This window comes from Archocentrus centrarchus, chromosome 1 (genome assembly GCF_007364275.1).
Source record: "Archocentrus centrarchus isolate MPI-CPG fArcCen1 chromosome 1, fArcCen1, whole genome shotgun sequence".
Taxonomy (NCBI): Eukaryota; Metazoa; Chordata; class Actinopteri; order Cichliformes; family Cichlidae; genus Archocentrus; species Archocentrus centrarchus.
In genome coordinates, this window is record NC_044346.1 from 9209050 (window position 1) to 9225439 (window position 16390).

General features: G+C 41.3%; 1 protein-coding gene across 2 annotated transcripts; it reads left to right on the plus strand.

Moving 5' to 3' along the window:
* Positions 1 to 1307: 1307 nt before the first annotated feature.
* Positions 1308 to 13478, plus strand: txndc11 (thioredoxin domain containing 11). 2 transcript variants are annotated; one of them, XM_030741478.1, is made up of 14 exons: positions 1308 to 1557; positions 1670 to 1860; positions 3149 to 3245; positions 3365 to 3484; positions 3873 to 3970; positions 5630 to 5759; positions 5847 to 5940; positions 6167 to 6279; positions 6392 to 6595; positions 7419 to 8133; positions 9708 to 9895; positions 10233 to 10345; positions 10962 to 11042; positions 11397 to 13478. In XM_030741478.1, exons 2-14 carry the CDS (start codon positions 1736 to 1738, stop codon positions 11914 to 11916), a joined length of 2598 nt encoding a protein of 865 aa, XP_030597338.1. In that variant the 5' UTR covers positions 1308 to 1557; positions 1670 to 1735; the 3' UTR covers positions 11917 to 13478. The 2 variants fall into 2 exon arrangements, with proteins under 2 accessions (XP_030597338.1, XP_030597330.1); XM_030741470.1 differs by lacking the exon at positions 1308 to 1557 and having other exon boundaries at positions 1564 to 1860.
* The last annotated feature ends 2912 nt before the right edge of the window (positions 13479 to 16390 follow it).

Consider the following 16390-nt stretch of genomic DNA (forward strand, 5'->3'; position numbering starts at 1 on the left):
CTTAACTCACGTTCTGCTCCCACAAAGTTTGTTCCATTATCAGATCTAATATGGGACACTTGGCCTCTTCTGGCAATAAATCTTTGCAGTACATGAATGCACACACACAAACACACACACTATCATCTGATGGCAGGTAGCTAAAGACAGAGAGGCAAAAAAGAAAGCTCTCTGGGGGACAAAACAGAAGAGGGAGAAGGAGAAAATGGTAAAAAAAAAAAAAGAAGAAGGTCCCAGGCCCGGACCTCAGCATTATTGAAGCAATGTGGGATCATCTTGACAGAAAATGGAACAAAAAGCAGTCAACATCCAAAGAAGAGCTTTGAATTTCCTTCAAGAAGCCTGGAGAACTATTCCTGAAGACTGCTTAGAGAAATGACAAGAAAGCTGCCTCAGAGTTCAGGCTGTGCCGAAAAATAAAGTTGGTCATACCAAATATTGACTTTCAAGGTCATTAGAATTATACAAATTCTGTTTTTGTCTCATATATGGCATTTACATGTATGTTTGCATATGTTTCAATAAATTACCGCACCTATTTCCCATTTTCCCAGCAAAATGGGAAATTGCTGTGTACCTTACCGGCTACAAATGTATATAATATTTTGATATCTGTATATAGTGTTTTGACGTGTGTGTATATGTAAATGTGGGTATTGACACTGATATATATATTTATGTATATAGTGCTTATGTATATGTGTATAGTTTTTTGCTATTTTATTTTATTCTATTCTATTTTAGTTTTTAGTTTAGTTATTTGTTCTTACTCATCCTTTTCATTTTTTCTCTGTATTGAGCTGCTGTAATGCACAAATTTCCCCGTTGTGGGATCATTAAAGTTTTATCTTATCTTATCTTATCTTATCTTAAAATGCAGTGCTGTACTGGGTTATTTTTGCTAAATTATAGTTATGTTGCCACAGCCTGAGAACTGTCCCAGATGTACAAAATGATGTGCATTTATACATTTAAAACAACAAATGTCAACAATTATATCACAGTAATGAGGAGTAAGTATTGAAGGACCTGACATGTTGCAACACTAAAACAAAATAACCCATTGTCTCAGGTGGTGTTTTACTTATGGAGACTCTCTCTTAAATCGTTTCTATATCTGATAAATTATCTACACACTTTCATTTTTGCTGTCACTTTGTCAATGGCAAGTCCTGGCGCTACTCTATATGTTAAAAAAGTGGTATTTAAATAAAGTTTTATTGATTCATTTTTAAAACAACCGCCCCCTAGTGTTTTACAACTGTCGTAGCAGCAGCGGCTGTCGCCATAACAACGTAGGGACAGTCTAAAAGGAGCGGGTTTGACTACACACGAAAAAACAAATAAAATCGCTCACTGAGGACATATTTAGACATAATTATTCAGACTGGTGTCATTCATCTTTGAAACCAGGCTTGATAACTGCCATTGACATTTTTAAACCCAGGAGCCATTAAAGTGTTACACGTATTACGCGGTTTGCTCGCTTCGAGGATTTTACAGCCTGCCCCTGGTGTCGTTGTTGCGGAAGTGAAAAAGTCTACGTGGGGAAGAAAGGTTGGTTTGACCGTGTTTGAACACCTTACACACCAGCAGTACTCATGTCCAATCCAGGTTAGCGTTTCTCGTCGAACCAGTCTTCCTTTCCCACCCCTCCTCCTCCCGTTAGGCAAATGGACGCGGTGAGCGGCAACCAGGGCGTATAAATGGGACGGAGAGGCGACGACAGGCTGTAATGCTGCGCCGGGTGCGGCAGTCTCTCCGGCAGGTGCTGCTTCTGATGGCCCGGAGACCGGACCTGCTCTGCGGGGCTATCGTGCTCGGCGTCCTGCTCGTGCTGGCCGTCAAGTTCACGTGCAGGTAAACATGGGCACGAGTGTTTGTGTTTCGTGTTTGTACTCTCATGTATGTGTATGTGTGTGAGACCAGGCAAACACGAGGCTCATTAAACACAAGAATGGTTATTTAGGCGGGAGACAAGCGCTGTTGTAAAGCTGTTAAGTTGTAAATGAGCTATTCCTCGTTGTCTGCCGTAGTTATAAACAAGGGTTTCATTGTGTGGTGCTGCTAATCTAGGACTGACGTGTACTGTAGACAATGAGATTAACTAATGCTTTAAACCGTGCAAGCTGACGGCGCACTGCTACTCCCGGTATATATGTGTGTGTGTGTTTTATTACTTTGGGATTTTTTAATTAGGTTTGGCTTCTTTTTTGGTAAATCTTTGATTCTGGAACATTACATGGACATAATAACACACTGATCTGATGACATCGACTTAACTTTTTAAGGAAATGTTTGGCATTTTCACTGTTTTCTGACATTAAAAAAAACAAGAGTGCTTGAAAGTCATTGTCAGCTTATTAATGTTAATGACAGTAACATCTGGCTGCAGCCCTGATTAAAATCTGCTGTCATCATATTGCAGCTTTGAAGTTCTCTCACATCCAGCTTCTCTTTCAGTTATGGTGGTGCTGAAATCTTTTAATTGCGTAAAAGTAGCAACTTTTGTTGACTGACATGTTTGTTAAGCAGTTACTTAGACATATTCTAGTAAACCCAGGCAGGATGATAATGGCCTCAAAGACTGAAACTTGAAACCAGCTGCAGACAAATTATTTCGTGCAAATTTTGCTCCTCGTCATTGTCGGTGACTCTAGTAGTTTAAACTACCATGGTCTAACAATCTAGAGACATTTTTGCTCTAGGATGGCAGAATGCTTAATGTCCCCATGTACAGCATAGCCTTTTATATTGCTTTATATGGATGCACAGATTTAGCCTTTTCTCCCCTGACACTTCAGCTTAGTGTATCTCCATATCCAAATACCACTGTGGATACTGTGCATACTACACTGTGTGAAACTCAGTGGACTTGTAAGGCTGGGGCTTGCAGTGGCACTCACATAAACAGCCTGGAATGACTGATTGGTTCTGTAGTAACTGATGGTGGACACGCTGCTCATTGATATCCATGTGTGTCATGGTGGGAGTGAGTGATCTCATGGGAACTACACAGAGACATATCTCATGGATTAAATAACCTGACAAGACTGTCTGAATTCTTTAAATACACTGCATATTATCTCACTGTATCACTGTGACCTCTGGCACCCCTCAGCATTACTGTTTTCATTTATTTCTGTAGTCGTGCTAAGAATGTGGTGGCAGCAGCTCGTCCTCCGGTGCGTTTCTTTTCTGCTGACGCCCCTGTAGTGGATCTCTACTTGGGTCAGCTCGACCAGGTGAGTTTCGAGGATTCAGATTTGATGGTATTGAATGGATTTTCCTTAATTTGATATTTGGCATTGCTCTCATAATCAAACATCTGGAGCTCTGTGAGACTGAAACTTTTTCTCCGCAGGTGGAGCGTCTCAGGAGTGTGGCCGAGGTGTCTTTTATTTTCTTCTATGCACCATGGTGTGCTCACTCTATGGCTGCCCGACAGGAAGTGCAGCAGGTCTCTAAGAAGCTGGTGAAAGAGGTACACGTCAACTGGAGACACAGCAACCACCACCACTATGCAGGATTGTTTAAACATCAAATATTTAGATGTGCTTTACTGAAACCCAATTGGGCGAAGACTGAGGAGGTATCAGGAAGCTAGGGCTTGTTCTTACATCTACAATCTGTTCAGTCCTTAAATACACATTAAGACAGCATCAGCTTGTATGTCTCTCAGATGTAAATTCATGGGCCATTTGTTTTGGGTTTATTTGTTAAGTAAATGAGCCACAATAGCGATTTCCCACATGAAAATCTACACTAATTCCCTGTGTGTGGTCAAGGCATAGCTGTGTTTTTTTTGTTTGTTTGTTTGTTTGTTTTTAAGCTCTGCTTCTTTCTGTATCTCTTAAAACACACGAACACAGGTGCAGTTTGTGGCTGTTAACTGCTGGTGGAGTCAGGGGAAATGCAGGAGGCAAAACCGCTTCTATCACTACCCCATCATCCATCTGTTTTACAGAAGGTGAGACAGAGGGCCCTGCCTTCACTTATGGTGGGAATTTGTTTTCGACACCTATAGCAGCAGACAATGAAGAATTGGTGAGGTACAACCCCAATTCCAAAGAAGTTGGGACGCTGTGAAAAATTAAAGCTGAATGAAATGATTTTCAAATCTCAAACTCTTATTTTATTCACAATAGAACATAGAAAATGTATCAAATATTTGAACGGAGAAAAGGTGCCATTAGAAAAACATACTGGCTCATTTTGAATTTAATGGCAGCAGCACGCCTCAAAAAAAATGTTGGGACATGTTTACCGCTGTGTAGCATCCCTTCTTCTTTTTACAACAGTGTGTAAAAATCTGTGGACTGAGGAGAGCAGCTGCTGCACGTTTGTGAGAGGAATGTTGTCCCAGTCTGGACTGATGGAGGATTCTAGCTGCTGAACAGTCCTAGGTCGTCTTTCATGCTGCTCCAGATGTTTTCAGCTGGTGAAAAGTCTGGACTGCAGGCAGGCCAGTTCAGCGCTGGGAGTCTTCTACTATGAAGCCATGCTGTTGTACTAGCTGCAGTATGCGGTTTAGCTTTCCCCGAAAAAGATGTCACCTGGATCGGTTCATTTTAAATGAGCGTTGGCCCAGAGAAGACGGTGGCATTTTTGGATCTTGTTAAAATTTGTCTTTTTCTTTGCATCATAGAGCTTTAACCTGATTGTGGATGGGACAGCTTTGATTTGTCTGACCGCAGAACAGTTTTCCACTTTGCCTCAGTCCATTTTAAATGAGCTTTAACCTGCATTTGTGGATGGCACGGAAAATTGTGCTCACAGACAGTGATTTCCCGAAGTGTACCTGAGTCCACGTAGTGATTTCCATGACAGAATCAGGCCTGTTTAGAAGGAAGTGCCTTGCACATAGAGATTTCTACAGATTCTCTGAATCTTTTGATAATATTTTGTGTGGTAGATGATGAGATATTCAAATCTTCACAATTTTATGTTGGGGAACATTATTCTGAAAGTTTCCACAATTTGAAGATGCAGTTTTCTGTAGTTTGGGGAACCTCTGCCCATCTTTGTGTCTGAGAAACTCTGCCTGAATAAAAAGATGCTCTTTTTATACCCAATCATGTTACTGACCTGTTATCACGTGTCCTGCTTAGTTACAAAGCCCGTTGTTGCGCTCATCCCAGCTTTTTTGACATGTGTCACTGCCATCAAAGTAGCAGTGAAATAGTGAAATGAGTTTAAACATTTTATGTTTTATATGTTCTATTGTGAATAAAATGTGAGTTTATGAGATTTGCAAATCATTGCATTGTTTCGGGGTTTATTTGTTTTTGTTTGTTTTTTTACATTTACACAGCGCGCCAACTTTTTTGGGGGGGTTGTATTTGTCAGACTGTACATGTAGCTGGCTGCCATCTTTATTTTTATTTGATACTTTAAATGTTCATACACGACTGCACAGCTTCCGTCACAGACGTGCATATACTCAGGGAGGCTCCCCCTCTTAAAGATATGTTTTCATACAAAAACAATGGCAATTACTTTGTCTCGTAATCATAATTTAATTATTAGTCAGTGATTTTGTTGATCGTCAATAGCATCTAAACTGACACAAGTGAGCGGTTAGTGTTTTATAATTTGTCCAGCATGTTGCACTTCTGTGTTTCTTCAGGTTTGGGCCAATAGAGTACAGAGGTCCATTTGTGGCTCCATATATGGAAAGTTTTGTTCTTAAAGTCATCACGCCACTGACTTACCTCCCTTCAAGAGCTCGCCTTGAAGAGTTCCTCTCCTTTCACGAGGTATCGCTGAGCTTTAAACGTCTGTCACTGGATCACCTACAAAGTGTACTGAAGCCCATTGTAATGAGCTGTCTTGTGCGTTTCTAGCCTCGAGTGGTGGGCTTCTTCCAGTTTAACTCTTCTCCTCAGCCGCCAGGATACATCACATATCTGTCCTCTGCCCTGCAGGCCCTAAAAAGGGGTAAGAAGTGACCACACAGCTTTAATGCTAATTGTTAAGCCTTTATAAACTTTTTTTTTTTTTTTAAATCTTGTCAAGTATGTGATTAGAATTCAAGGAGAGGCTTGGCTGCTGTGGAAGAAAATACAGCAGTCTTTGACAGAACCCAAATGTACTGCATTAGGATTAAAGGGACACGGAAAGTTTTCGCCTTAAGTTACGAGCATTTCTGTGTTTTTTGGTACAGATTTCCGTGGCGTTGTACGTTTTGGGGTCGTGACCAACAAGCAGGTGGCAGAGGCCATCTCACTAACGGAAGATGAGACAATTTTTCTCCACAGAAGATTTAACTCCTCTTTGGTAAGCAGTGTAACTGTAGATGGTGCAAAAGCGTTTCTTTTAGCAAATTTAATTAAACACTAATGGCTTTATGATTGTGGATGTATATGATGCTGTATGTTTATTGTTTAAGATCTTCCCCAGAAAGCGCCTTAACTTTTCATCAGAGGCCATTTGTAGCTGGGTGTTTGAAAACCACGAGACCGTCCTCCAGTGGCTACAGCCCCCAGGAACAAAATCCCGCCTGTTAGAACATGAGTTGACCAAAGGCCCTGCGCTACTGCTGTTCCTGCCACACAATCCACTGGGATCACAACCCAGTCCCATGCTACAGCAGGTGAGCAGTGACAGGGGAAAAAAAACATCACCCGACGCATGGATAAATATTTGTTCTCTTAGAATTATTGTAATGCTTCATTCTGTATTGCAAATCTCATTTGTGGTGTACCACATGGCTTTAGGTCCATTTTGTTTTTTTGTTTACATGCTCCTTTCTTGAGACAGCATTTGCAGGTATAATATACATTGAGCTAATGTAATTTGGCTTATCCATCACCATTAAACTGCCCTGTATAAAAAAAAGATTAGTTTCTCTAATCATACTTCTGAAATACTGTTGTAAAGGCAACATTTCCATTTCATTTCTGTCCTTTTGTGACCTTGTGAAACATATAGTTTATTTTTTTTAAAATCCTGTTTGCTGTACTGTTTTGTTAAGGTGGTGTTTTGTAGTGTTTGCATTTGGTTCAAAGGCAGAAATAAGGAGCTTAATAAATTCAAGGAATCGTGAATGAACCACCTCTTTTTATGCTGGCTATAAATTATTTCAGAATGAATTTCCAGACTTTATAAATTACATACAAGTCTAAGTTATATCTAGACTTACTTGCCTTAAGTCCTCTTCCATTGTTTTTACTAACCTGCTTCCCAGTTAGTAACCTGTAGCCTGCACTTTGAAGGCTTTCCCAATTGGAAATGGCTTGCTGAAGGATCTTGGTTTCATTATGAACCCTTTAGAGATACTGCCTTCTCCTAATGTGCTTTTTATATTTTAAATTTATTGTTTATGTATATATTATTTTCTTGCATTGTAAAACACTGTGTTATTCTGCCTAAGCTCTGCAGATGAAATTATTTTGACGCCGTTTTTATCTTTCTAGGTTGCAGACATTGCTGTGCGTTACCATTCCTGTGACAACAGCAACCACTCCAGCTGGGACAAAAGTTTCACCTCCCACTCACTGTGCTGCCAGTCAGTTGTCCTCCCAGAGTCGAGTACAAGTGTGTGCGAAGTGTGCCTCAGCTTTTCACAGCCGACCTTCACCACCTCACCTCTTCACTGCTTGTTCCCTCCTTCAAATCAGGGAGGAGACGTGTTTCAAGCTTATCTCAGACGCTGCTGCCTCCACCAACTACCTTCCCCCATGTCTATTAATAGTGCAACCTCAATGGGATGTAGCAATTTTTTGGACAGCTACAGCCCATTTAGTCAATACAGTGCCTGCTGCAGAAAAGTAGAACCTCAGCTCAATGAATCACAAGCCAAAGAGGAGCCAGAGATGCAAGGTGTTCCGCTTACGCCTCCTTTCTTGATCCCTCCATCCTCTGTCCCTCAGCCGGAGGGAGACGGCATCACCGGGCTCCGCTGTCAGACCAACAGGACACTCAGGTTTTATGTGTTGGATGTTGCTTTGAACTGGCCTCTGGCAGTCAGGCTTGGAGCATCAGGCAACAGAAGTGCTTGTCTTCACCAAGAACCTGGTGCACAAGGTGATGGGAGCGATGATGGTTCGTTTGCTGCTATTGTGAACCTGAAGGATGAGGTTCATTATGTTCTTCAGCGCAGTCCAGCAGCCACACTAACAGAGTCTTTGGGTAAGGCGTGAATAGGATATGGCATGGATTGGTTTTATTTGTCATTCCTAAAGCTGGAAGTTCAACCGACTTGGAATTTTTAAAACCGATCCTGATACCAGTATCTGGTGATTTAAAAAATCTCATAATGGGAAGTATCGGCATTTTTCTTTTAATTTTTTTTTTCTTTCAGGTGCACAAAACAAAAGTAGATTTCCCTGACGTTTGTTATGTGTAATTATTTTTTTACGCTCTACCTGACTCCGCTGGGATCAGCGGGTTGTGTTTGTGGCCCAGATGTGTGTTGCCAACAGGGAAGCTGCAGGATGCCCTCTGGTGGACAAACTGCAATGTTAATACTCATATCATGGCTGAAGGGTGCTTTTTAAGTCTCTTCTTTGCATTATTAATTTTCATTCATTGCCTGTCAGATATGGTGATACTGAGAAATCGGTAAATAGCTGCCAATAACAGCCCCCAATACATCGGTCTGGCTGGGGTTTCTAACAAAATGTCTTCAGGTCCTGTCTAAAGACGAGCCGTCGCTCCTTGATGACATTCATTGTTTTGCACACACCTGGCCAGTTATGTGTGTGAAGTAGGCATAAAAGTTGTAAAAATTGTTGGATGCAGGTTGTTTGAGGGAAGGTGGGGTCAGACGATGTTTTAATGATCCAAAAAAAAAATACTTTCTTTAAAAGATACTGCTCCCAGTACTGCTCAAAATAGGCACAAACGCGTCGCTCACTACAGTGTCTGATATTCAGAAATCCTGAAGAAAAAAAAAAAATCACAGCAGTTGTATTATCTAACCTGACAAGGTGAGAATAATAGCCAAAAATCAAAGATTTAGCAGCTGATAAGACAAAATTGATCATTAGTGTGCTGACTCCAGCTTCACCTAATGAAAATTTAAGTTTGGGAAGTGATGACTGGTTCTCCCCTCGGGCTTTTTAACAGAAATGTCATTGTCCACATTAACACGCATTTCTCTTCCTCAGTCCACAGGAGTGGAAGCTCTGCTCTGTATTTATTTATTGCCATGGTGAATACTGGTATTGGAGCTCTGTTGAGAGGGCCTTTCTTGCTCCACTCATGCACTCACTTAACTCAGGTTGAGCATACTCACATGTGATTGAACCAACTCTGATCTGCCTTTCAGGAGGTCAGAGGTCCATCTCTGAGTTATTCAACACAGAGTTTTGCTTAACCAGCTTTCTGGAGCAGGGCCCTCATCAGTTTAGATTCACTGATTCTGTAAAAGAAGCCTTGGGCAAACAGCATATATGCAAATAATGCATATCAGCAGATTAGGTGATGTGGCTCAGTGAAAAGTGAAAAACAACAAAACCTTTAAGTTAACACTGACTAAACAAAAACTGTCTTTTGTAGCGACTGAAAATGTCTGAAAGCATTCACACATGCATGTAAAATATTAGGACTGAGCCACATTGATTTGTATTATATGCAAAACTGTCTCTCTTCTCTCTCTAACTTGAAAGTTTGTTCCAGAGGTCTCCATGACAGTCAACTGTGTGACGGTGTATTTGAATCTGATTCTAGCACTAATTCTGCTTTCATGTTTGTTTTATTAGAGGCCTTCATCAGGAACTTCAGTGCTCCCTACAGCCTCTTGCAGAGACACTTGGTTGGAGAGGAGGACAGGAAGGGAGCTGAAGAGGAAGCGACGCGTTCAGATGAACACCAGCGCTCACCTCCACGTCTCCTCATCACAGAGTTGACCACTTCCTCCTTCCTGCCCTCTGTCATGGACCTCCAGAAGGTGATAAAGCGTTCTGCTTCTGGTGCTTTCTGCCCACTACGCCCTCAGCAATTCATTGTATCAGTTTGTGAATTTTATTAAGGTTTCAAGAATTTCTGTGAAGGTTTCACTGAACAACTTCCATGTGCCGGGGGAAATCAAAGAAGCATATGAAATAAAGTTTTTGGCATTCCTGCTTTGCCTAATATCATTTTTGGCCAAAACAGCCTTATAAACAGTGGCTTTTCCAGCTGCAAGACTGATTTAATGGAGGCTTAAGTGCATTGCACATAGGCCTTATGGAAGCAGGCAGTTCATTTGCTAAACTGCAAAGATGATGTGGACTTGTTTGTCGTAGGACGTGCTGCTGTTCTACTACACTCAGTGGTGTGGATTCTGCTCGGTTCTCAACCACATCATCATCCAGCTGGCCAGATTATTACAGGGAAACGGCACCATCACTGTGGCCAGGTACAGTTAATGTTCGTGTGTCTGTGAAGATGTTTCCAGTTTTTCTGCAGTCCCATTTGCAAGTGTGTCTACACTCACATGCCACTTTATTAGATACAACTGCTCTTTCACTTAAATATCTAATCGGCCAACCACATGTCAGCAACTCAGTTCATTTAGGCATGTAGACACGGTCTAGACGACCTGCTGATGTTCAGGCTGAGGAGCAGAATGAGGACGAAAGGTGATTTAAGTGACTTTGAACATGGTCTGAGTACGAATTCAGGCAGTTCTGAAGGCAAAAGGGGGCCAACCCAGTACTAGCAAAGTGTACCTAACAAAGTGGTGTGTGTGTGTGTGTGTCTGTGTGTGTGTGTGTGTGTGTGTGTGTGTGTGTGTGTGTGTGTGTGTGTGTGTGTGTGTGTGTGTTTAAAGATACACAGTAAAAATAAAATGTATTTACTGTATTATAAACAGAGGTTTTGGAAGCTAGATGCCCTAAACACTTTTCCTTGTGGGTTTTTTTGTTTGTTTTTTTTAATGTAGTGTAATGTAGTGTATAAGCAATGTGCCCTGTTTTTTTTTTTTTTTTTTAAAGAAAACAAAAGTGATCACAGCCTTGTTTTTCTTTGTACAGGGTGAATGTTGCACGTAATGACCTCCCCTGGGAGTTCATGGTAGATCACGTTCCCACTATTCTTCTCTTTCCCAGATACAGGTGAGGATAAATACAGAGAGGTGCACACAGAAACAAGGGTGTGGCCTGGGGGGAGGGGGCTGTATAATGTGAAATAATATACAGTGATAGCTCATGTGTTAATTATAGATGCAAGACAATACAGGTTCCTGGACTCCCCCTCATATTCACACAATGGTTTGGTCCACAGTCTAGTTTCCCTGACTGCTTTACTTTGCAGATCTGTCTGATTAATTATTAGATTATCGTATTTTTCAACAAGTTTGTAAGTGTTTTTAATTGCCCCCCACCCAAAAAAAAAAAAATTAATTTCACAAATGATTTTCAGCAGAATATTTTCCACCCTTGTGTTCTTTATTTCCTCTTCTCTTTAAGAAAACATCTTAGCGTGAAGTTTCCTGACGACCTTCCCATCACATTACCCAACCTCCTCCGCTTCATCCTGCAGCACTCTGGCTCTGTGCCTCATGCACACAAACCATCTGCTGACGGAGAAGGTCCAGGACACAGTGCTGTCCTTCAGTCAGAGTTTCTGACACTCCAGCGTGAAGTTCAAGCCCTGCATCATGCACGGGAACGTCTCTCCCAACAGCTCGCGCAACTGTGGCGCGACAACCGACGACTAAAATTTGATGCTCGCAGCTTAGAAGCTGAGAATGCTGATCTGCAGCGAGAGAGGCAGAGTTTGGAGGAGCAGCACCGGGAGAAAAGCCGGCAGCTTGGGGAGGCGGTGAGGCGGCTGCAGGAGCTGGCAGACACATCTGAAAATCTGCTGAATGAGAACATGTTGCTCAGGGTCCTGCTGAGGGCGCTGAAGGACAGGACCGAGGCTAGAGAGCAGACGGAAGTGGAGAAAAAAGAGGCAAAGCAGAAAAGAAGCCATATGGCCTCCTGAGCACAAGTCCACAGGGAACCCTGAGAATGAGGCAAAGCAGAGGAAGAGAAAGGAAACCAGGCCAAGAAATGAAGGAAAGGTTGACCTAGAGGAGAGAAAAGCTGTGATTAGTTGTGAGAAAATGAGGCTAAAATGAGGAGATCCTTTCAAATCCAAAAGGCAACAGGCCAGTAAATTTTCTCACGAGAGAAAATAAGGAAGAGATGACAGTTAGCATCTTCCCAAAAGGACTGCTGCTCAGTCAGGCAGGAAAATAATGAGAGACAAAGGAGACAGGTGGATAGGCAGTGAAGGAAACCACAGGCGGCGTCTGTGCTGTGATCATATGAGCTTATCCAACTCTTTGAAACTCACCAGTTTGGGAGTTCTGTGCCAACTTTCCAAGTCAGATTTCTCAGTTCTGATGCTGCTCTTGCAAAGATTTATGGATTGCATAATTGTGAAGGAATAAGAAGAGAACGCCTACTACACACACCCTGCAGCCAGATGAAGCTTCCCTTAATTACTGTAAACCATGTGCCAAGGCTGGACTAAAAAACATGCTCGATGGGCTGGAATTACCTGCAGCCTGTAACAAAAAGCTAAAGCTAGCATATTTGAAGAGCACTAATCCCATTCATACAGCAGTTGTGTTATAAATCACCTCTGATGGTGTTTTTCACCCTGAAAACGCTGCTTTTAATGTGAAAATCCCAGACTGGTTGTCCCGTCATTTACATGAAACTTGGTAGCCTGTCGGGTATTTTCTGATTACTTAACCTTTGTGTAAATGGAAATGATGTTCAAACATGGAAGAAGTTTGGAAGTGAAAGCAAAAATAATCGTCTAAAACATTAAGGCCGCGGGAACTTTGAGAACTCGCAGTGTGTCCTCAACCTGCTGCTCTGAGCTCAGTGTCACATGACTGACCTCCTGGAAAAGATTCCCATAAATTCCTAAAAATCGGCCAGCATCATTTGTTTTACATACTTGTTATTTTTGGCTGCATTGTGATTAAGTTGTGTGTGTGTGTATGATGAGCAAATTTGAGTCCGTAGTGCTATAAAATGTCACACTGTTAAAAATACTGGCGGATACTGATGTAAATTTGATTTACATTGAATAACGACTTGAGCCCTTTCCTTTATAATACCAGTCTGCATGCACATTTCTTGGACACATTCTGTAATTTACAGCTCAGTACTCGCTGATTTTTAGGGAATTATGAGTTCAGTTTTCATACTGTTTTTTGTTTATTTTAAATATTTGCAGTACTTACTTGTGGTGCAGATTTTGGCTGCAGGGAGAGAGGGCTACTAATAAAACTGAGAAGTAATTTAATGCTGAACATGTGTTCCCATGATTTTGTTTGGAGCAATTAAGAGGACTCAAAACAAACATTTTTTTTTTTTTTTTTTTTTTTAAGGGGATGCTGTTCTTTTGTCAAACTATTTTTACAGAAATCCTCGAATCACTAAATATTTCTATGTAACTATTCAGGTATTAATAACATGCTGCAGCTGTTTACATGTGAAATATTGCACCAGGTTTTTTACTGATTAAATATCTTTCTTGTTATTGTATTGCTGTGTCATTGTGATCCTTTGTATATGTTTGTGTTCAAAGTACTTTTTTTTTTTTTTTTTAAATGAATTTTCAACATTTTTTACAATACCAAAAACAGAAAGTACAGAACCTGTGTGTGGAAAAACTAAGCACATCTTTAATTCTTCCATAGGAATTAAAAGGGTAAGTAGCAGCCAGGTGCTGCTAATCAAATTCAATTCAATAGCGCCAAAACACAAAAACAGTCACCTCAAGGCGCTTTATACTGTAAGGCAAAGACCCTACAATAATTACAGAGAAAACCCAGCAGTCAAATGACCCCCTATGATCAAGCACTTGGTGACAGTGGGAAGCAAAAACTCCCTTTTAACAGGAAGAAACCTCCAGCAGAACCAGGCTCAGGGAGGGGCAGCCATCTGCTGCAACTGGTTGGGGAGAGGGGAGAGAGACAGAGATTAATGATTAAATGCAGAGTGGGGTATAAGCAGAGTAAAAAAGAGGTGACTGAAAAGAAACTGCATTACGGGAACCCCCCAGCAACCCAGGCCTCTTGCAGTATAACTAACGGACGGTTCAGAGTTTTCAGATTCAGCCCTAACTATAAGCCTTATGAAAAAGAAAACTAAATGCACTCGACTAATTGATCATCAGTCTGTGCAAGCGCCTCTATAAAAGCAGATTTGGCTGTTTTTAGGTCTGCAGCTTTCTGGGAAGGGTCATATGGCCACCCCCCCACCCCCCCCACATTTTTTTAAACCTTTATTTTACCAGGTAAAATGTTTGAGAACCAGTTCTCATTTACAAACATGACCTGGTCAAGAGGCTCCAATAGAATCAGGTCCATTACACATAGACACACATAAATATACACATATGAACATGTCAAAAATAAAATCCCAGATTAACATGGAGCAAGCATGTAAATCATGACAATTGGATAAAACGCAGGAGTCAGGAGAAGAAGGTGAGTTAGCATAAAGAGAGAGAGGACACTAACGTGTGTGTGTGTGTGTGTGTGGACATGTATGATATATAGTGTACATTAGTGTGATATGGGGTGATCAGCAAGAGTAAGAGTCAACTATAATGTGTTGAATTTTATGGTTGAAAGTAGTAGGAGATGTTAAAGTTGCAAATTGAGGGAGCTTTGTAAAGTGTTCCAGTCATTTGGAGCTGTAAAGCAAAAGGAGTTGCAGACAAAAACAGAGGAGGTATTGGGAATGGTGAGCTTGATGTAGTCACTTGACCTTGTATGATATTTATTATGGGCTACATGAAGAAGAGATGACAGATAAGTGTGTGTCTTGCCCAGGATTGTCTTATAGATGAAGAGAAACCAGTGATGGAGCAGCCGGGTATGAAGGGAGAGCCAGCCCGCCATGTGGAAAACAAGAAAGCTCCTGATCTTCCCAGGAGTGGGTTCCCCAGCAAATTCATCCCATGGTCAAACTGTGTAATGCTCAGAAAAACTGCAGAAAACCCAAAGAGCTACATCTCAGACTCTACAGGCCTCGGTTAGCATGTTAAATGTTAAAGGTCATGATGATACAATTAGAAAAAGACTGAACAAGAGAAGTCATGGTCCTGGGTTGGTGGCCCAGTGTTTTGAGTTCTTTTTGGTGAAGTTCTGTTTTTTGTTATTTCCCTAAAGCTTGGCTGAAACTGGGTCATAAAATGGGACAGTCATCCCATCCATTTGCTTCCACTTACCCTTTTCAAGGTTGGGGGGGGCTGGAGCCTATCCCAGCTAGCAAGGGGCAGGGTACACCCTGTATCAGTCATCAACCTGTTGCAGGGCCAACACAAAGAGACAGACAACTATTCATACTTATGGGCAATTTAGAGTGATCAATAAACCTAACCCCAGTAAGTGTATGTCTTTGGATTGCGGGAGGAAACCCACACAGACACAGGGAGAATATCCAAACTCCACAGAGAGAGGCCCAGGGCCAAGGTAGAATTGAACCTAGGCCTTCTAGATGTTATAGTAGCTGAGAGGTAGTAGTGCTAACCACCACACCACCATGCTGCCCTGTAAATCTACAGCAGAATGAAGAAAGAAAATATTCAAGGTGCTACGGTGGCCCAGTCAGTCCAGATCTCAAGCTGACTGAAATGCTGTGGCAGCCGGGAGTTTAAGAGAGCTGTGCATAAATGAATGACCATAAACCTCAATGAACTGAAGCTACATTGTAATGAAGAGTGGTATCATTTCGGTATTGTTACCTTTCTGTTTCTGAAGATCCTGATATAATTTAGGGAAAGTTTTGATATTGATCTGCTCGTGTGCTTGAATCACTGCATTTTCCACTTGAGATATTTGTATTTTTTCCCACATCTTTTTTCACAGTGACCTCATATTTGTAAAAATGTGAAAAAGTCTTTACTTTCAGTTGAATTTATTCCCCTGAGCTCACCTGCACAGTGATGTTATAGTTTTATTGCACCACAGTTTCAACTGGTCATCACTGATTCTGTAAATTCCAGTGTTTGCTTGATATTTTCATTTCTACTTTCCTCATGCACTTTGTCTTCTTTATATCTATATGTTGCTTGTTTTCTATAGCTATATAGATCTATATCTTTCCATCTTGCCTGGAACAACAGGCAATGCCAGCATACTAAGCATTTCGTCTAAGCTGCATAGAAATACTCCCTCAAAGTTGGTAAAGACATTCCACCCTTATTTATATTTAGTTGTTTGTCGTTGACCCAAATTAAACCACATATCCATCTGTCCCAGGATCTGGGATCATTTGTGGGAGGACATTGCAACATCAGTTGCAGTGTGTTTTGAGCACATCACTTCAATAGCTGAACTTAAACAAACTCCATCTACCTACTTATCAAACATTCAATCCTGATTTGCTGTTTTTTTTGTTTTTTTTTTAAACTCCAGTGTAGATCTCACAGTTTCCAAAGACGGCCA